This window comes from Lissotriton vulgaris, chromosome 3_1 (genome assembly GCF_964263255.1).
Source record: "Lissotriton vulgaris chromosome 3_1, aLisVul1.2, whole genome shotgun sequence".
Lineage (NCBI taxonomy): Eukaryota > Metazoa > Chordata > Amphibia > Caudata > Salamandridae > Lissotriton > Lissotriton vulgaris.
Genome location: NC_141689.1, coordinates 517,833,658 through 517,855,370, shown reverse-complemented (window position 1 = coordinate 517,855,370; position 21,713 = coordinate 517,833,658). Strand labels below are relative to the sequence as shown.

General features: G+C 48.9%; 1 protein-coding gene across 2 annotated transcripts in view; it reads right to left on the bottom strand.

The window, feature by feature from the left end:
* The window catches only part of CERT1 (ceramide transporter 1), an 881,084-nt gene extending 860,215 nt beyond the window's left edge, over nt 1-20,869 (bottom strand). For both annotated transcript variants that reach the window (XM_086960766.1, XM_086960767.1), the window contains exons 1-2: nt 20,479-20,869; nt 8,616-8,750 (exon numbers count right to left, since the gene is read on the bottom strand). In XM_086960766.1, coding sequence (XP_086816892.1) covers nt 8,616-8,750; nt 20,479-20,574 — 231 coding nt within the window. In that variant the 5' untranslated portion in view covers nt 20,575-20,869. The remainder of the gene's footprint in view (nt 1-8,615; nt 8,751-20,478) is intronic.
* Nucleotides 20,870-21,713: the final 844 nt, after the last annotated feature.

The following is a 21,713-nucleotide window of genomic DNA, read 5'->3' as shown; positions in this document are numbered from 1 at the left end:
CTAATGGAGAGTCCATAAGCATGGGCAAAAAAAGGAAAAGAAAGACAAAATCAAGTAGCTCGGCAAAGAAGGATTCCAGACCAACTGCATTAAGGATCCAGTATCAGCAACAAAGCAGTTCAAAATAGAGATTCAAAGGATGGTTATGAAGTCCTAGGAAAAGAGTTAATCTGTCTCAAAGAAAAAGGGAAGCATGGTTTTTTCCCCTCCTTTGGGGTTTCTTCTTTTATAGTCCTTATGAAGTTTTAATGATGTAGTATCGCTCCACTATGGTTAGTCCATCACATTATTAGTTTACGTATGTAGTCACCACATACATTTAGGGCCTAATTACGATGTGGTCGGAAACGGCTCAGACCGACGGTCGTAATATGCCAGTAGGATTCCTTTCCGACCGACCAATTACGATTAGGAGAGTGGATGGGGGCGGGTTGGAAAGGGATGTGAACGGTCATTCAGACTGGCTTCCGACAGGCTCACAAAGTCTGTCCGCCCGTTGGAATGTGGCCAATAATCCCAAGGGCATCTCCCTCTCTCCCCCCCCCCCCCCACCCCCCCCCCCCCCCCCCACTCCCAAGGGATTAGGATGTTGTGTTTTACACAACCTTTCTATGCCGGCCTTTACGACACAGAAAGACTGTAGGAACTAGACTTTGGGGGATCCCAGCAGGGCCGCCTTTGGTGAGTGGCCTAGAGTTGGAGCCCGCCCCTGTTGATCAGTGCACCTGAACCGCACCTCGCATTGTACAATGGGAGCATGCATTCTGGCCAGATTGCAAGCTCGCATTGTAAAGTATGGGAGTGTGACCTAACAGTGTACTGTAGCATCCCAATTAGTCAGCCTGTCCCTTGACCGAGACGATGTTGGGCTGAGGAAACTCCACACAACATTGTAAGGAGGCCCTTGGTTACTCCTACATGCGGTTTCATGCATAACCATGAGAAAGAACTGGCTTTCTGGGCCTCACAGGTTGGTCAGCTGTAAGAAGTGCACAATGTAACAGTCTATGGCGACGGGTTAGAGGGGACTTTCTCACCAAACCATTTCAGAGTGAACTTTGAAAGAAGGTCCTTTAAATGCTAGATGAAACAGGCACAGAACAAATCATACAACATTTGCAGAAAAGCCAAGGAACCATTGTACTCGGCTAAGGGAAAAATGCAGCTTAAGAAAGAACACATTTAAAAGGCCTTAAAATGCATATTTCAGCTTTAAATTAATTAAACTCAATTAGAATCAAATACAATGCATTAAATCATTTCAAATGAAGAGAAAATTAGTATTTCTTCACCAATGCATTATTACACGAAATAAAAGTTATCTATGGCTTACTGCCACAATTATACATGTACATTATTCTTGAAAATAATTTTACTAAAATCATTAGTGTCTCTACTATCACATATGTAGGTTTCAATTTCCGACCTCATTTTATTGCATAATTGCACCATATACTGTTCATGATGCATTACAATGTAAGGCAATAGAAAGATTAGGCCGCATCATTAGAATCCTATTTAATCAGTAAGTGAGAAATAAAACCTCATTTTCTTGAGTAATCCTCTACTAAGTCTAGTGTTTGGAGGCCCAGCCCACCATCCCAATAGTTTTCGCGGGCTAACAGGAGAAATTAGACCAGTTTACAACTATAACCCAGCATCCACATTAGATTTATCCGGTCTTATCAGCTTGAGTGCCCGCTTTTATTTCATACAAATAGAATACGGATACTAATAACCGTGTAAAAACCGAATGCGTTTCTCTTTCACCATCCTAAAACTGAATTAGAAACCAGACAGATGAATGAATCCCCAGAACAGCAGTTCCTGTAGCACCATTTGGAGAGTCTTGCTTCAAGTTTGAATGGAAGACTGATAAGGTTAGAAAGATTTGCTTCACACTCGGCTTCTTTTTCTATCATCAGCGCCTTGACGCCTTCGGGCAAAGTTGCGCTATACAAAAGCTCAAATCATTTATCATTCATTCATTCAACAGGTAAGTTCTATTTCGAGAGAGATCTTGTACAAAATAGGGTCCTGGAACTTGGGGCAGTGGCGTAGCTAGGCCTTAGGCCACCTGTGGCAGCCCAGTGATCGCCTAATCAAAGAGCAGGGGGAGGGGGGGTATTGCAGGCGATTCATGCAGCTGCGGGTTTGAGGTGGAGGGGGGGGGGGGGGGGGGGGAGGGGCTGCTGATTTATGCCGTGCGTCACGTCAACTGCGGGTAACAGCGAGGGGCAGGATGCTGCCCCCAAAACTCGTGCCCAGCCGATACGCCCCTACCGCCCCCCTAGCTATGCCACTGACCTGGGGTCCCTGGCAGTCTCGTTACCACCACTCTTGCAGAGGAGACTTAGACCCTTTATATTTATACTAGCAGCCCGTCCCGACGTTGTCCGGGGATGAAATAGAATGTGTGAAATGGTTGTAATAGGCAAGCAAAATTTATTTTAAGATTTCACGGTATACAACATGTCTTCTACCTGTTTTGCGAAGTTGGTCATATACGGTAATGTTACTTGGTAATTTCAGTGCAATATGGGCGTCCGCTTGTGCACGCACTGTTAGTAAGAGCCTTCGTGATATGTGCCTCCTCCGCTGTATCGTTTGCAGCTTGTGGGTGCTGTGTGGTCCTTTGGCTATAGAACCCCCAACAGCGCTGTGGCCGACGTTGTGTGGCTGTTGTAAATTAGTTTACGCTGAGACTGAAGTGCGTGACTGCGTGCTTGCGAGGCCTGCGTGTGTGTGAAATATCACTTTGTGAAATGTTTTTAATGGCCGCTGATACGATGACTCACCTTAAGCCTCACCTGAGCCCCGGAGCAATTTGTGAAAACGTGTGGCGTCTCCATCCACGAGCGTGTTTGTTCGCTGTAGTTGAGGGCAGTGTTAATTGCGAAGTGTGTGATCCTAGCTGGTAGGCTGACTGGCTTGATCCCCCGCCTGAGCACCGGAGCAATATGTTAAGGCGTGAGTGTGTGTTTCCGCTGTAGTTCAGGGCACTTAAATTGGTAAGTGTGTAATCTCCGCTGCAATGCTGCCTCGCCTCAGCTCCCGCCTGAGCCCCGGAACAATATGTTAAGGCGTGAGCGTGTGTAGCACACAACGCACACGCCTACAAGGGAGTACTGTAAAGGGTTGGTCTTTTGGAAGGTGTTAGAAAGGCGATCCTAGGGGGAGACCGAAGTTGTCTGGCCGACCACCCCGAGACCCACCTCTCCTTCTGGAGTTGGCCGAGTGTCGTCGAGAGGCCTCCTGGCGAGGTTCCTCTCCTAGAATCGTACAGGCGAGCAATCACACCACTACAAAAGGACACCACACAAGGATAGATTCTTAACGTCTTTATCAGCCAGCAATGCAGGTTATCTCAGCGATATATGTACAAAGGGATCGAGGGATCCTTAAGGTCTTGGTAACTGTGGGAAGGGGGTAGCGGGACAGTCTCAGTACCAGCCTGGTACAGGGATACCCTGCGCTCAGCTCTCAATCCTCGAGCTGGGGGTTCCTCTGGGTCGGGCCGCGGCAGCATCAGCAGGGCTCCGAAGATGGTTCAGCGAAGTCAGGCCGCGGCAGCGCCAGCAGGGCTCCGAAGATGGTTCAGCGAGGTCGGGTCGCGGCAGCGCCAGCAGGGCTCCGAAGATGGTTCAGCGAGGTTGGGCCGCCGCAGCGCCAGCAGGGCTCCGAAGATGGATTCAAGGTTCCGTAGCGAGTTCGTCTCAGGGTCAGCCGCGGTTCAACCTGCAGGGCTCTCGACTCCAGGATACAACTCCCGACCCATTTCAGAGCTGCCCCAGATATAGGTCTGAAGTCCTTTGATGTCCGGACCCTCGCACCTGGGGGTCAGAGGGGCCGGGATGAGAGTGTTCAGACACCCAGCAGGGGGGTGGAGCAAGCGCCCAGGGAGGCCGGAGGGCGATCGAAACCAGGCGTCCGGCGACTGCTGGAGAGCCATCGAAACTCTCCTCCTCCATGATCCGTCAAGTGGCCGTTTTACCACCTGGTCGGATCTTGGCGCCACGATGTCGGGGCTTCGGTGGGGCCGCGGCCGAGGTTGGGCCGAGGTCACGGGGCCCGGACGTGGAAGGCCCAAGATTGAGTCGGGGCCTGAGAGGGTGGCCCGGGATAGGGGTCGGACCAGCAGCGTGGGGCGAGTAGGGGTCGCCATGTTCTGAAGGGGGAGAGCCGGGGGTCGCCATGAGTGGTGGCTCTCGTGAAGGTTGGAGGGGGTAGCTTCAGGCCGGAGGACAGGGGTCGATGTCGTCCAGGGCCCGCCATGCAGGAGGAGTGGGACCACGCCACGAGGCCGGGTCCAACAGAAGGATTGCCGCGCCCCATTTACCAGTAATGCTGTGTGAACGCCGCACCCCGTTAATGCCGCGCCCATCGCTGTATGGCCACAGCACAACGCACAGGCCCACCAGGGAGTACTGTAACGAGCTGTTTTTTGGAAGGATTTCCGCGCCCCATTTACCAGTAATGCCGCATGAACGCCGTACCCCGTCAATGTGGCACCCATTGGTGTTTGGCCACGCCCCTCTCTCAACACCCACGCAGGAGTACAGTGAAGGGTTGTTTTTTCCACGCCCATCTCTGACAGCACAACACCTACGCCCACAAGGGACTACTTTACCCCTACGGTTCTTTTACCTTTGTAATGTCTATGGTGGGCAGCTGTATAGCCTATGTCCATCTGCTGCAACTGTCCTTTCCAATGCTGTATTGGGTGTTGTGGTTGGTGCTGTACTTCTTGCGCTTACCCGCCTCAAAGGTATGGGCTCCCTCTTTATAATAGTAGTATGGATACCACCAGTGTGAGGTTGAGGAGGGCTGTATTCTTCTTAAATAACACCTTTATTACCATTCCCACATCAGATTCTGAGCACCTGCCAAAGAACCAAGCACTCCGATGTAACAGGATCACTTCAAATTGTAGAGTGCTTGCACCCTGGTGTCCAGGACTATCAATGTCCCAGACATTTAACCTCAATTTTCTTCCTGTACCAAACGATCCTCCTCTACATTGCCCATTCGACTTGCTATCTGTTTCACTGTGTTGGTAAAGTCTTTCACAGGAACCTAGGCGTGACCACAGCTGCAGATTATCTATTTGCCCTGTGTTTTAGGTCTGGTATTAGCCAAGACTTTTTGATTTTGCTAAAATATGTATATCCTACTTACCTATAGAGGCTTTCGGCCATATCTCTTCTTCCATTGGTTAGTTGTAGTGTCATACACATTTTCTTTCCCCAACTGTATATAGCATGGGTAAGGGGGTCAGGCTACTTACGGCACAAGTCAACTTCAATGTGAGTAACTGCATTTTGCTCTAACGCAAGGAGAACATCCACATACAAGCTAATTCTCTTCAGTGCCAGTGTTTTTGTTTTTTACTTTATAATTACTTTAGTGTGGACTTTGCATGTGGAGCCTGATGTGATAGAAGAAAGCTTCTGATGCACATTCCATCTTTATCAGATCCCATCTCCTGCCAATGCGGTTGCAAATTTAGCTTTTCTTGCTGCTGCCATTTCACAGTACACCAAATTGTTTTTCTATTTCAAACTGTTCTGAATTAGGTTACATTATTTTTACTTTCTCTCCTTCACTCTTTCCTTCTCTCATTCACTCTTTCCTTCTCTCTTTTTCTCCTGCTCTCTTTTTTCTCAAAGGCAAAAAGCTGCAGTCAATGCCAGACGGATTGACTTTAGGTCTGTGTTAGCCAAGACATCCACGTGATAATCTGATGCACATACTGATGCCCTAATATAAACTTTGATACGCCCACTCTAAAACGCAGATTACTATTTTTGAAACCACACACACACACAACAATGCCAGATACTAAATACTACTCACTATTTCCTAGGCCTACACACACATCCAGTCACCTATACATGTAGTTGCTCATCAATTCAGTACTATAATATGCAATTATACATCTATACATACAGTCACACTCCGCCACTCATCCATAGTTACTCAAAGCTAATCAGTCATGCAAAGAATCAATCACATACCCATTTACTCATGTATACAGTTATACACACCAACTCCGTTATTTGTACACACACACACCACATCACTTATTTATACAGATACTAACACATTTACTGTCTTATACAATCACTGATACAAGCAGACACTCAGTTATACACCCACTCTTCAAATAACTTAGTCTCACGTATAGTCATTTATATAGTCCAACACTCACATATACTGGTTTAAAACATATGTAGTCAGTCACACATATAGCACAGAGACAATCATTCACTCACCAACACACCCTTACACACACTAACTCACCCATACAGCCCTTCCAAGACGCACTTTTGAATCCATAAAACCAGTGAATCACCCACTCAGACATTATTGCACAGAGTCATACACCCCCTCATCCACCCACACAGACACTCAGGCACCCATACGAATACTCAGACAACAAATCAAAAACCCATATAGACACTCATGTAGCTATTCACCAACCCATGCAGTTGCTTACACATCAACTGAGAGACTAATACAGACTTTCACACAGTTTAGTTACTAACCCATGCATTCAGTAAGACACGTTCAATCACTCACTTATACAGTCAGTCACGCACCTACTAAATAATCCCTTCAGGCACTTGTAAATGCACTCATTCTTCAATACACCTTGGCATAGATATATATGAAAAATATTTAAACTTTACAGAAACACACATTCACTGGATATCAGTGATGTCACTGACCATGTCATCTGTGATGTAATATGTGACGTCATCAGCAGTGCATTGTGGGCCCACGAGTTATAGTTAGATCAACTAACTAGAACAGGCAAATTTCTCTGGTTTTATACGAGTCAAATGTCCAACTAACTATACCGTTCCTGAAACCTAAGGTTTTTTAAATGCTAATTCCTAACTATAACGTCTGTAAAACCTATGTTTTTTTCAGTGAATATATAAATAGATATAAGATGCGGTCCGGAGGGGTAACGAGTAGGTAATACGGTGCGGTTTCGCCGTGAAGGAACAATGTTTCCATAAGGTGATCCTGCCCCCTACCAGAGACCATGAAGTGCTAATAGGCACCACTACATCAGTAACGAGAGAATACAAACGTATGTATAACAAGCATGTTTTTAGAGTTAACAGCGTTGAATGTTTTTTAATAACTTTACACACCTTAATTAGGGACTCATAGGAGTGGCAAATACAGGGCTGGTCCCTGAATGGTCCTGATGAAAAGCCTGGGGAGCTTGAAACATGTTGACCGCACACTGATTTAGCCCTGACTAAAGGTTAAATTGCAGTGTCACCCCCTTTTTAATATACCAATCTAGGAGCTAAATAAATTTGTTGAGGCCCACTAGCACGGTATTTTAAAAATCACTCACATCCACTCTACCACTATCTCACTTACACCACACATAGTCTTTCACAATTAAAGTGCTCCTGCGTAATTCGCTAGTCGCAGCACGCCCCTTTTCGTAGAGAACTGGGATGGCCCCAATGATGAAGCATGTCACCGTGGGGAAACCCCGGTGAGTGAGGGGACACTAGAAAGAAATGTTTCTTTCTTTTTGGTCTGTACTGACAAAATTTGATCGGTGACCATCATACAAGCGAGGTCTCTGAATTCTGTACATTGGGTTCCTACTTTTTTGCTAAGTTCACTTGGAGGCCGACCTAGCTTAGTTTATCCTCCTTCTCCCTCCACCCCTTATATATATATATATATATATATATATATATATATATATACACATACACACACACACACACACACACACACATGTAGGAACTCCTGAAACTGGCTACTCTTGTGAGAAATCTTGTTTTATGAATGCCTTTTTTTTTTGTTCACAGGGATCTGAAAACGGTGGTTTCAAAAAAAGTAGCAATAGCAGTGGGCTATATTTGGCCTCGGCACCACGGACTCCTGTGCGGAAAGGTCAATCAGGAGCCTTGTTAGAAAAAACAGCAATATTTTGCAATCAATTTATGGCTCAAAACCTTAACTATAGTTTTGGCCCTGATAGGTCTTTAAAGGAAACAAAATATTAGCACTATTACCACACACCGATATGCAAGATTGCTTAAACAAATTTAATTCATTATACAGCAATACATTTCATGTATAGATCATTTTTCGGGTGCATTACTAGGCAACTGAAGACTTTTCAGCCTTCCGCTCTGATGCTGAACCAACAAATGGCATAGTTTCACCACAGACTTCTAGACAAGGTTTGCCGTCTATATTCCTAGTTATGCTGGTGGTTTTTTCACATGGAATTTATACACCGACCTAAGCGCGCTATAGCTGTGGATGACAATTGACATCTTACAAGAACATATGGCAAGCTTAGAAGGGGCAAAAAAAAAAAAAAAACATAAAAGTTGGTTTCGAATAAAAAACACAAAGGAAGCAAATGTTCAAGTGTCGGTTCAACAATAAATTTAAAATTATCAAGCAGTATAAGTAAAGGACGAATAACTGTTTTAAAACGTCAATTTATTACAACACAACTACGGTTACAACAGCAAGTAAAGTTAGACCAAACGCAGCAAACAATAGAATCAAAATGAAATGTATCGTTTTTACTCATGCAAACAAGGAGTTTAAAATATTACCGTGATGACAGCCTTGCTGAGGCAGATGGATCCACGGCAGCCATACTCTGTCTCATCCTCAGATTTATAATAGCTCAAAGTGTTATTTTTTAATACAACCCATCGATCCTGCCAGCCGTGAATGTAGTTGGTCCACTGCAAGAGAGACAGAGAAAAGCATTTACAGAATGAACTAAGATTACTGTAGCCTTCAATGCATAAACCATTTGTTTTCATTTACCACCTAACTTTGATGTTAAATAGAACACCAACACGGCTCAGATGCACAAAATAGATGTAATATTGGTCTTGTGAATATATACAAAAAAGCAATTAGGACTTATAATGGGTTCTCTCACCACTCTCCTAGTATGAGCAAGCATTGGCAATGCTAAGAGGTCGTCATTCTTATGAATGCACAGGCAAGCAAACCGAAAATATTGGAAGGCCCGTGGTTTGCTCTGGGTGCCGGAGGTGAGGCCTGTGCCTCATGGCGGGGACTCGCGCACAGGACATCAGGAGGAGGCGGAGGGCGCGCAGCGAGTCATGCTTGCCGGCCGGGGAAGCGACGGGCCGGTGTAGGCCCTGGCAATTGCAGAGGTCCTGGACGGCTAGAGGGGTGCGGAGATCTGCCCCCCGGTCCTTTGGCCTGGCCTGGAACGTGGCTGGGAGACCTGTCTCGGCAGCTGGATCGGGCCGTTTAAGTGAGGCTGGCGCGGCTGGTGGTGTAATTGGCGGTTGCAGGGGGCCGCTGTGTCGGGGGGCTGTGGTGATCCCCTCTCCATCCCCACCGCCTGCTTGGCATGTTGAGGGGATTCGGCGGAGCAGTCAGTCCGCGGGGGTGGGCCACTGGGAGGCCCGTGGGTGGCTCTGGGCGACCCTGCCTCTGAGGCCTGTGACTGTTGCCGGTTGCTCAAGTGGAGCCCGCACTCCTCAGGGGTTCAGAGGGGGACCGGCGGTGGGATCGGGCCGCAGGGGGCAGAACACTGGGAGTTGGCGATTTACTTCTGATGGGCAGAGACCCGGATTTCTGGGGCTGAGGATGCTGTAACGGGTCCTCAAGCAGAAAGTTGCAAAGATGGAGTTGGTCCAGAAGGGCCTTGCCCTTCGAGTGGAGGATGCAGAGGGGAGGGCCCGCCGCAACAACCTCCGTTTTGTGGGGTTCCCGGAAGGTTGCAAGGAGGGCAACATTGAACAATTTCTGACGCGCTGGCTGGAGGGCTGGCTTCTCCCAGAGGCCATGTCCCAATGTTTCATAGTGGAGAGGGCCCACAGAGCATTAATGCAGAAGCCTCCGGTGGGGGATCGCTCCCGACCAGTTATTGCCAAGATGTTGAACTACCTGGATCGGGATGCTATCCTGAAACACGCTAGGATCAAAGAAACCTTGCAATATAAAAACGCGCGCATCCTTATCTTTCCGGACTACACAAGGCTGGTCCAGGAGCAGCGCCAGTCCTTCGCGACGGCGAAGGCCCGATTGCGCAACCTTAAGCTTCCATATGCCTTACTATTTCCCGCACTCACTTCCAACACCCCTGAGGAGGTCTTCAAGTGGACGGACGAGACAGTGCGGGTGCGGCCACATACGCCACCTGGATGCAATTCTTATTCCTCTTTAAGTGCAGGGGTTAGGAGGGGACCCCGGAGTCAGCAACAGACGATCCAGGTCCCGGCTGCGATCCCAATCCTGCAGCGTTTCCTCTAATAGAACTCTACCTCCGGGACTCGTACTCTTGAACCCTGATGAGTGAAGTTTTAAGGGTGCTCCGGTGCTATTATTGTCTTTGTTTGTCTTTGTTGTGGGGAGTCATATATAGGGCTGGTCTCTCCGTCCAGCTAGTGCTTGTTGGAGGTTTGCCCAGAGGACGTGGGCTGTGAGTTGGGGATCCATTGACCAGGGCTGTCCTCGTTCGGGTCTGGGGACTAGTCCTGTAGCAACAGATACTTCAATGTTTATGAGGTAAGGGGAGGGGGGTCTGAGGGGGAGGAGGGTGTGAGGGGTAGGGGTTTGTTCTGGGGCAGGGTTTTGATGGGGGGGTACGAGTTGCGCCATCTCATTGGGTACACACACACACGTACACTTTTCTGCGTTATGTCACTATATGCTGCTCGATGGCTAGTGAGGCTGTAGTTGGGCAGGTGTCCCTGTGTGCCCCCTCCGCATAGTCAGATGTAATGTGCGCGAGGCGTCTTGGACAAAATTAAGGGTGGGGCTGTCCTGTGTTAGGCAAAGAGGGCAAAAGCAGACATCCTTTTTTTGTAAGAAACCCATCTGATGGGCTCCAAGGTCCTGTGTCTACAGCGGTTTGGCTTTCAGCAGGTCTTTCATGCGGGATTCACGCATGAAAGACCAGATCCAGGGGAGTAGCAATTTTAATACACAGCAGGGTCCAATACGTACATGCGCAGCAGTGGCTGGATGTGCAGGGGCGATACCTTTTTCTCCGAGACGAGATGGGGGGGGGGGGGGACCCAATAGTGTTGGTCTGAGTATACCCCTCCGTTGCAGTGGTCCTTGGTAGAACGACTACTTACATAGTGGGCTGACACGCCGGACGTGGCCTTTGTGGTGGGTGGGGATTGGAATGATGTGCTGGTTGTGGGCAGGGACAGGAGCGGGTCAGGTGGAGGACGGGGTGGCACTCAACCCACGAAACTACACTCATTGGTTATGAGCCTTGACTGGGTGGACAATTGGCGGTACATTCACAGGGACAAGAGGGAGTTTACATACCTTTCGGCGGTCCAGAAGTCATTCTCTAGGACTGACTTTGTATTCGTTCCTCGGGCGACGGTCGCGAATGTGGTCTCTGCCGAGATCCTCTCTCGGGGGTCGTCGATCATTCTCCGGTGGCCATTGAGCTGCAGATGGGCAGGGGCCAGCAGCCCTTTTGGTGGCGCCTCTCTGTATGGAACCTGCAGAATGGTGAATACGATAGGCAATCGCAGACTACCTCACCGCCAATGTGGGGTAAGTCTCCAGTGCTGTGACACTGTGGAAGGCGCTGAAGCCTACACTTCGAGGGGTGGACATTGCCTACGGGCCTCCACGCACCATGCTGAGTCACGAGGAACTAGTCCGGACTTAGGCGGAGGTGGTAGCGTTGGAGCCGGGAGGATGATGGGGGGCCGGTTGTGCACCTATTACTTTAGGCATAGAAGTCCTACGCCTCGCAATTAATGGATGAGGCACGACAGGTAAGGCTGGCTTCACGGAGCAGAATCTGTCAATGGGGCAAAAAGTCAAGTAAGATGCTTCATCGGCTCTGCCAGGGGACTTTCCATCCCCAGGCACTTCAGAGGGGGTTGGATGAGGGTGGGGTACCGCTGATGGACCCTAAAGTAATAGCGGAGAGCTTTGCCATTTACTATGCGGACCTCTATGCCCCTCGGGAGTGTCTGCCGGAGGCCACGGTCGACAAACTTATTGCAGATCTCCCGTCCAGGGCGGTGTCCCATGAAACGCGTCACAAATTGGAGCTCCCCCTCTCGGACAAGGAACTGAGTAAGGCCTTGTGAGAGCTTAATTCAGGGAAGGCGCCCGGACCCAAAGGGTTTCCCAGAGAGTTCTTTTGCCGATATAACATACAGTTAGCCCCTTACTACCGGGCGGCGTTGGAGGAGACCAGGGAAGCCGACCGTCTCCACCCGGACTGGAGGCACGCGGGGGTGGTGGTGTTCCACAAGCCTGGTCGGCCCCCGGAGCAGCACGCCTCTTACCGTCCCATTTCTCTTCTCAATGTGGAGGCCAAAGTTTTGGCCGAAGCACTGGCTAACCATCTCCTGCCACATATATCGGCCTTGGTGCACTCTGATCAGGCGGGTTCATGCCCCAGAGGGCAACGTGACAACATCAGGCGGGCGCACGTGGCACTGGCGCAGCAAACTGGGGAGCCGGCTGCACTCCTGCTGGTGGATATAGACAGGGCTTTCGACTCCTTGAGTTGGGTTTACCTGTTTGCCCTTCTATGTCGACTTAACTTTGGCCTATGCTTTCTGTCGTATCTGATGCTTTTTTACAGTGATTTGTCAGCATCAGTGCGTGTGCGGTCTCGTCCAGCTTTCCCATTAGGCGGGGCACCAGACAGGGGCCCCCTGTCGCCATATTTATTCGCCCTAGCCATGGAACCTCTGGCGGCCTGGGTGCGCATTGATGCGCAGCTAAAGGGGTTCAAGTGGGCTCCGGGTCTCTCCGATAGAATCGCATTGTATGCGGACAATGTTCTCTTCTTTCTAACTGCTTTGGATAGATCGGGCTGCGAATTCTGGAGAACATGCAAATCTTCGGGGAACCGACCGGGCTGTATATGAATCCCCGGAAGTCCACGTTGTGGGTTGTGGGAGCTCCGGGGTATGCAGGCGCATGGGCGTCGAAGTTACAGGTGGCTGTGGGGGGCTCAAATATCTGGGTGTTTTCCTGTCCGATGAGCCAGACATTTCTTGGGAGCGGAACTTGGCGCCGGTTTGGGAGCACGTTTGTGCGGATACAAAGACCTGGTCGCGCATGCCCGTAACAATATATAGTAGGTTGGCGATCTTCAAGATAGTTGCGCTCCCCCGCCTGCTGTACCAGCAGCAGAATCACCTGTATCTGATTGTGCTCAAATGGTTTAGGCTGGTGAATTCCGTGTTGGGGCAATATGGGGGTGGGGGCGGGGGGGGGGGGTGGAAGGGGCAGTGTGTGTAGCATTGCGCACTTGCTTTCTTTCCACCTACTGTGGCGGCCTGGCAACATCAGATATTCTTTCATACTACCAGGCCTCTCATCTCTTAGTTCTAAATGAGTGGTGGTGTGGTGACGGGGGGGGATCCGGCCTATGCGCTGGAGCGACACCTTATGGGGTCTCACACCCTTCACACGCTACTCTATGCAGCGGCGCTGTGCGGTAAGTTACCACCGGTGACAAAGGTTGTCTTTCAAATTTGGAGGCAGTCCTTGAGGCGAATGGGGTGGTGGAATACCCCGACTAGAGAGACTCCCCTGTGGCACAATGGGCGCCTGCCAGGGCTGGCGGCCCTAACAGGGTTTTAGGGGGTTGGATGCCTTTGGCATCTCCACCCTGGGAGATGTGGTGCGGGATGGATCCCTCAGGTCCTTCCGGGATCTGCAGCTGGAATATTGCATGCCCCGGTCCCAGTTTTATCGGTACCTTCAGTTCCGACATGCGCTTTCCCCTACCCTGAAGGGCCTCGACTCACTACCTGAGTTTTGCCCGCTGGAGGCAAATGTTTTTATGGGGGACTTGGAAACCCAGAAGATCTTGCGGATATATCAATCCCTGGTCATCCACTGCGCGCCTACGCTAGAGAGGCTTCGGGGGTATGGGAGGAGGACGTGGGCACGCTCGAGGAGGAGGACTGAAGGGAGGCCTTAGCAGCCCCCCAAGGGGCGGCCATATCAATGTGGCTTCGCCTCATACAATTTAAATACCTCCATCGAGTCTATTTCACTCAGGTACGATTGTGGCGGGCAGGTATGATTGCCTCCCCGGAGTGCCTCCGGAGTGGGCACTTTCTTGCACACCGTCTGGCAATGCCCATCATTCGATCATTTCTGGAGGGAGTATTCTCCTGTCTATCGGAGGTCCTGGGGTGGTCGCTTCCACGCACGCCACAGTTCACCCTACTGCATGTGATGGAAGGGATTTGGGGCAATGTGTACAAAAGGAATTTCCTGCTGTTACGTCTTACGTTGGCGAAACGGGATATAGCCAGGATGTGGAAAGATGCACTGGCCCTTCGTTGGCTGCCTGTAAAAATGGCCTTGACTTCTCCATGGAACAGACAATCTTTGTTGCCCGGGAATGCCCACGCAAGCACTATAAAATATGGAAGCAGTGGGCCTACTATAGGGGCTTGTGGCTGAAGCCTCCGAATGAGGTGGACGATCTTCAAGTGGAATGGGGGTTGGAGCGGGTTTGCTGGATGTGGCACGAGGGACGTTGGGGGGTGGCTTGGGGTGTGTGTGTGTAAAGACTGGGGTTTTCAGTGCAGTTTTTTTTTCTTTGGCTCTACTGTTTTTTCCAGCCTGATATTTCATTATTATTATTGGGTTTTATTCATGGGTATGGACTTGTCTCAGTGGACGTGGGGGGGGAGAAATTAACATCCTACGGATCTTTCAGGCCATCTATTGTGGCTGCATTGTTTGATGTAAAGAAAGTCAGATGCTGCCTTGTATATGTATAAATTGACACTTTAGTGACCTCTGGGGTTCAGAGCCCCTCGACTCTTGTACAATCTGAAAATAAAATGTTTACATTTTTTTAAAAAAACACGGTACTCCTAGCTAGCAGGTGGACAAAGCCCCTCCCTCATTATACTCACATATAATGTCTGCCAACAGCTTCCCTGTCGAGCCAGACTATAAACAAGCATTGGCATAACCAATAGGTCTCGCTTTTGGGATCAACTGTTGCATGGCTAAACACTTAGAAGGTCCCAAAGGAGAGACCTATTGGCTATGCCAAAGCTTGCTAACTTTGTGTGAATTATCCCACAGGGAAAGCTAAATACCCTAATTGCTTGTAAATAAAACCTCCAGCAACAGCATGGATTCCGTTAAAAATAAACATTCCCATTGCCTATTGAGGACAATACATTTTACTGGTAGTAAAAGTTCTTCTGACGGTGATTCAATCTGCAGTTTGACCATAATGCAGAGCACAAAATGTGTCCTGTCTGCTGCTGATCCCATCACAAAACAGATGTTTAATGGCCTGCCATTAGAACAGAAAATGGTGCGTTCTCGGTTTGTTTTTCTAGCAGACTGAACGGTGGCAATGGTAACAAGCATTTACAATGCAATAGGTCTCGCAGCATTAAAGTTTGAGTTATTGGCATTGTGTATGACAATGCGTTGCATAAAATTTTTAGCAAACTTTGAATTGGTGAGCAGTGGCAGTGTGTGCAAGAGTATGCTGTTCTTGAAAGCAGTGTGGTAGAGAGTGCATGAATTTGGGAGACATGAGCAATGTGGATGATGTGAGATTACAGGAGTGAGTGTAACTCGACAAAATGTGTTTGATTGCATACCAGTGAGATATGGAAAGCTCTGATGAAGCACCTTAGGCACGGGCTCACAGCTGTAATTATTCACACAGCTCTGATGATGCACCTCAGGCATGGGCTCACAGCCGTTATTCACACAGCTCTGATGATGCAACTCACGCACGGAGCTGACAGTTATTATTCACCTCAGGGGCTGACAGTTATTATTCACACAGCTCTGATGATGCACCTCAGGCACGGGGCTCACAGCGGTTATTATTCACCAGCTCTGATGATGCACCTCAGGCACAGGGCTCACAGCTGTTATTATTCACACAGCTCTGATGATGCACCTCAGGCACAGGGCTCACAGCTGTTATTATTCACACAGCTCTGATGATACACTTCACGCACGGGGCGGACGCCTCCTGAAAACGCCTGTATTTCTGAGCCTCCCTTGAAACTCGAAAGAGAGGCAAATTTGGACAGAGATAGTTTCTAGCTCAATAGATTCAACAGTTACTAAAACTCGAGATGCCACTTCAAAGGTTAACTGTTCACCTTTTAGTAGCCGATTGGCAAAATTGTGAGCCGAATGCATAGCAATGAGCTGAAACTTATGCCCAGACAATACTACTCGTTGTTCCAAAGAAAAAAAAGCGAGATTAGATTGACACAATGTGCCGCCTTATGCCATATAATGTGCATTTCCTTGCAATAATGGAAACTGGATTTATGCGGCAAATCCACATAATAACAATGCCCACGGCTAGAAATCAGAAACACATATACCACAAACGGCCCGATGGCAGTCCCGCCTTTGAAGCCGGGGCACGAGGAGCAGGGCTGCGGGGCTTGCGGGGCTCCCATGAGGAAGGGAGAGCCCCGCTGCAAAGAGGACCGCCGGGAGACCCAGCGAGAAGCAGCGCGACCGGAGGAGCCGAGAGGGAGTCCCCGGCCGCCAGCAGAGGAGAGCGCGGTGTCCGCCCCCCATTCCCCCCCCCCCCCCCCCCCCCAAGAGCCCGGTAAGGAGAGGGCCTAGTGTGGGTCTTTGCTACCCAACAGAATCCGCCAACAGGGGAAAGCCCCGGTCGCCGGAAAAGAGAGCGCCGCCAGGAGAGAAGCGCCTCGCCACAGACCCGGTGAGTGGAGCATTCCTTCTTTGAGCCCTGAAAGGCTCCAACGTCACGGAGGCTCGAGGCGGCATTACACATTTTCGAGTCCCCCTGAGAGGAGACTCCAACGTCCGGGGGCATTCCTGATTGAGCCCCGAGAGGCTCGGGGGCAGCCTAGTCAGTGGGAGGCCCCGTGGAGGTCCCGGCAAATTCCTTGAGCGGCCCCACTTGATAGCGGGCCGCTCCGACAGAAGGTGGCATTTTGTGTTTGAGCCTGAAGGCTCAAGGGGGCATTTTGATTTACTGAGAGCCCCAGAGGGGTTCAGGCGCCACAAGTATCATTGAGAGCCCAGAGAGGCTCAGGGGACATTTATTTACTCAGAGCCCAACGAGGCTCCAAAAAGGGGACAGTCATTTCTACAGAGCCTGTGATGCTCCCACATCGTGTTTGCCCCATCATCTCCAGCTTCCCAGCACTTCGTGGGCAGCTGCCACGTTTAGGCCATGACTCTGGGACACAGGGCGTCCTAGCCCCAACAAGGCCAGAGGGCCTAGGGACTGCCACAGGTTGTGGCTCATGTGAGTTTTGCGCAATTGCTGTGCTTGCACCTCTGAATGTTTTTTTTATACGTCATGTGCCTAGTTCTTACACCTCTCAATGTGTTGTTGATGCATCATGTGTTTTCCTTCCTTACACCGCTGAATGTATGTTTATGCATCATGTGTTATGTTCCTATGCTTATACCCCTACAGGTATTGTGATACTTAGGTGGTTGTTCTTGCTAGTACAGGTGGTGCTAGTGAGGTCCTGGTTCCCTGCGTGACCTGTTCCTAAGGTGGTTAGGATTGCGTAGGTGGTACTTAACCACCTACCAGTGATTACTGGTTGTGTGCTTTATGTTCTATTTTGTGCTACAGTGATTAGTATTCCAAGTTCTAAAAGTGCTATTTCTTTACCAAGTGCTGATTCCTGACAGTGGTCCAGGTGGCCCTGTCTTGTACATATCCCCTGTAAATTCTGCCCGTGCCTGTTGGCACATTGTAAAGTGTGTGTTTTTATCTAATGTACTTTGGTGTAATACAAAGGCTATTTTTATACATAACATTGTGTGGAGTTTCCTTAGTGGTGGGCCTTGGGGGTTGTTGCTGGGGTGCGTGCGCAAATACTTAACTCATATCGCCTCCAAGTTTAGCCTTGCTGCTCGCGCCACGTTACCTAGAGGGTGAGCAGGGGTTATCTTGGCGTGTAACTCCCTTGCCCGGACTTAGGAGTGGTGGTCTCTGACTGACTTTGCCGCAAGCCCTGGCCAGCCAGGGATCCCATTTCTAACATTGACACGAAAGCACAGAGACAGACAGACACCTGACCCATCCCGCTCTCAGGCTGCTGCCACATTACAGCCACATAAACAATAGGACACCTCGCTCCAGTCCTGCAATCCTGTCCGGGTCTTCCAGCGTTAAACCTGGTCCTCGCTCCTTGAACAGGCACAATTGTTTGCTTGCTCAAAGTTTGATAGAAACTTTAATCTGACGACCACGCCTCTACTGTTTAAATATGTCATTGCAAAAATAGACTTCGGCACACCACACCAGGCTCGTCAATATTAAAAACATTAAAATATCTTTAAGAGGAACTTGCGAATGTGCCTATTTTTCATCGTCTAATGCCTACAATATTTTTTAGGATAATGAGCGGTTTCAGTCAGCGCGTCCAAGCCTCTTCTGGTGCTGTAGAGTGCGAGTGAGTGCTGCAGGGTGCGAATGAGTGCTGCAGGGTGCGAGTGAGTGCTGCAGGGTGTGAGTGAGTGCTGCAGGGTGCGAGTGAGTGCTGCAGGGTGAGTGCAGAGTGAGTGCAGAGTGAGTGCAGAGTGAGTGTAGAATAACTGCAGATTAATTGCAGACTGAGTGCAGACTGAGTGCAGAGTAAGAGTGAGTGTGCAGGAAAAGACCACACACACAAGACCACACACACACACACACACACACAAGACCACACACACACACACACACACACACACGACCACACACACACACAAGACCACACACACACACAAGACCACACACACACACACACCACACACACACACACACAAGACCACACACACAAGACCACACACACAAGACCACACACACACAAGACCACACACACACACACCACCAGCAGCAGTCAGTGCACGCTTTCACCGGGCACAAACACCACCAGCTGTCAGTGCAGGCTTCCACCAGGCACACACACCTCCAACCGTCTGTGCACGCTTTTACCAGGCATACACACCACCAGCCATCAGTGCACGCTTCCAACAAGCACACACACCTCCAGCCGGCAGTGCACGCTTCCACCAAGCACACACACCACCAGCGCACAATTTCTACAGGCACACACACCACCAGCCATCAGTGCACACATCAATTGTTAACGCATCCACAATTAAGTACTGTAGCCAGGGATCACTTTGGTGCACTTTAGTTTTAAACATATTCATCTAAAGCGCAGCATGCCACCATTGCTACAATTCCAATCCAACCCATAAATGGACACATTTATACCATAAGGAGACCGAAAGGAAAAGTCGACTAAGTATTATTGATATGATCGCCCACTTTTGCTATGCACTCCGAGAAACGAAACAATTGTTCTTCCAAACAGATGGTTCCTGCGCATTGTTACTTATGAAGTCCAAAGTTATGTATTGTAAAGGCAGATCGGTACTGTGTGGTTACTTTTTCTCTAGTAGAGCCTACAGCACATCATTTTCACAAATAAGCCATTTTTGTTTCGACATCTAAGAGCACCACTGTGAAAGTTGCCCAACAAGACGTACACAAATAACACCGAGTCCTGGTGCTCAAACATGCGAGTTTACATTAAGAGTATGAGCAGGTAGAAGCAACGCAGGAGATAACGAATGTCACGTTAATCCCAGGCACTGACTGAAATGGAAATATATAAATGATGGTAAACACTATCCCAAAGTCCCGTTTGTTAACACAAAGTGCTGGTACTCTCCAATTAAAAATATTTAATCCATACCGAGAAATGCAGGTGTTCCCCTTTCAAATTTAAGCGCATATACTCAGTAGCTGCGCATTAAAAAAAAAAAAAGATCCAGGCCATGCTTTATTAATTATTATAACACAAAACTGTACTTTAACGGCATGTGTGCATACAAGAGAGGAGACGTAATAATACTTAATCAGCTTTAAAAGAAAACACCACCACCGAAAAGTTGCAGAATCAACGGACGTCAGGGGCCAAGACCGGGCTGTATGTATGACGTGTATCGGAAATTCGCTCATGCTATTAGGAAGAAGACTACCTTGCATGTCTAGCAAGGGCTCTGGGTGGCCGAAGAGACCGAAGCTTACTAGTAGAGTCAAGGTGTCAGCGAAGAGAGGAGGCTATAATCTATACTAGAATAGGGGCAGTTCTTCTTAGTTGATATGAAGGAGCATATTGCCAGCTTCTGTGTCTCTCATTCAAAGGGTGAACAGATACACGACGCACCCACCACCCTGGAGACACTGAGGGTGTGGCACCCGAACCACAGGCCCTAACTTCAGGATGGGTGGGTACCACCTCTGAGAACAGCCCTGAATGGGGCTTATAAAGTGCACAAGGAGGCGCGACAAATACAAGTAACCTAAAACATCTAGTAACCTCTCTGGAGTTCTTAAGGAGCAGCTTCTCTGCACAAAGACCCCGCCCATTGCCGCCTATCCCCTGACCCAGGTGCGCCTTCACTTTTCAGGTGCCCCGCCTTCCCCGTCCTCACCTTGCTGAGCACCCCACAACGCTCCACTGGAGCGCCAGACTCTGTCTCCAGGTCCTCTTCGGAGCCCGACGAGTTCCAACTCTGGTTATCGGACATCAGTGGCCCTGGGGGCAGGATGGTGACTGCGTGAGACTCCAGCCCTGCGGTAGGTGGTCCCTGAGGGACTGTACTGAGCAAGCAGTGCAGACAGCTTCACGATCTCACAGGCGTCTCTCTCTTCTATCGAAACAATGCTGAATGGAAGTTCGGACGCAGCTGACCTGGAACCACTCTCGATCTCGAGCCCAGAAACTGGTAGTCAAAACCCCGAGACAAGAGCTCACACTGCCGCCATCTTCCCCTGTGACGGAACTAACTCCCTGACTGTCCGGAGCTTAGCATAGAAATAGAAGAGGGACAAGCTTAGAGCTGCTGAACATCACGAGAAAAGACATAAAGAAAAGACAATGTATTACTATTGTGGAAAGCAAGGAGGGGTCATGACTAACAGGAGGGACGCCTTGAGTGAGTCATCATGACACTCCTCCCTTCACTCTGCAATGGTAATGAAACAGCGTGTTATACTTTGCTCAACATGTTTTCTGACATTACATTTTTCATGTGTATGTCTTTTAATAAAGGGATTTAACCATAACCAGCATTTGAGGGGTTAACTGTGGAGTAAATTTGAATCACATCATGGAAGATGCATTGTAACCATGGGAGAATAGTTTCCTTGAGTAATGTCATTGTTACATTCTATGAGGCACTCGATGCTTTTTCAAAAGTCAGTTTTGCTGTATTGTGGTATTAAACTCGAATTTGATCTTAGCACTGTAGCAATAAAAGTATGCATGCGCCTTTATTAGTGCACTTGCTGCAAACGAAGTGTTATTTGGCCACATTTACTACCTTGGCCCACAGAATAAGCAAGAAAAGACAAGATGGAGTGTAGAATAAACCATGAACATTATAAAACAGCAGAATACACATGAGCATGCTTTAAGTTTTTAAGAGGGAGAAAACATACCTATTCACGTATTGATGATCCAATTAAACGTATAGTGTTTAAGAGGGTGAGGCCAGTAAAGTGAAAAGGAGAATGTACATTCTTTATTTGGAGGGTGATGTAGGTTTGAAGATGACAATCCAGGACCCCTTTGAAGTCTGTTGAAAATCTTGTTAGCTAGAAGGGTGAACATGAGTGAAAAAGTGGGTGACTCTCTCCAAACGAGGATGAGTTAATAGGCTTGAGA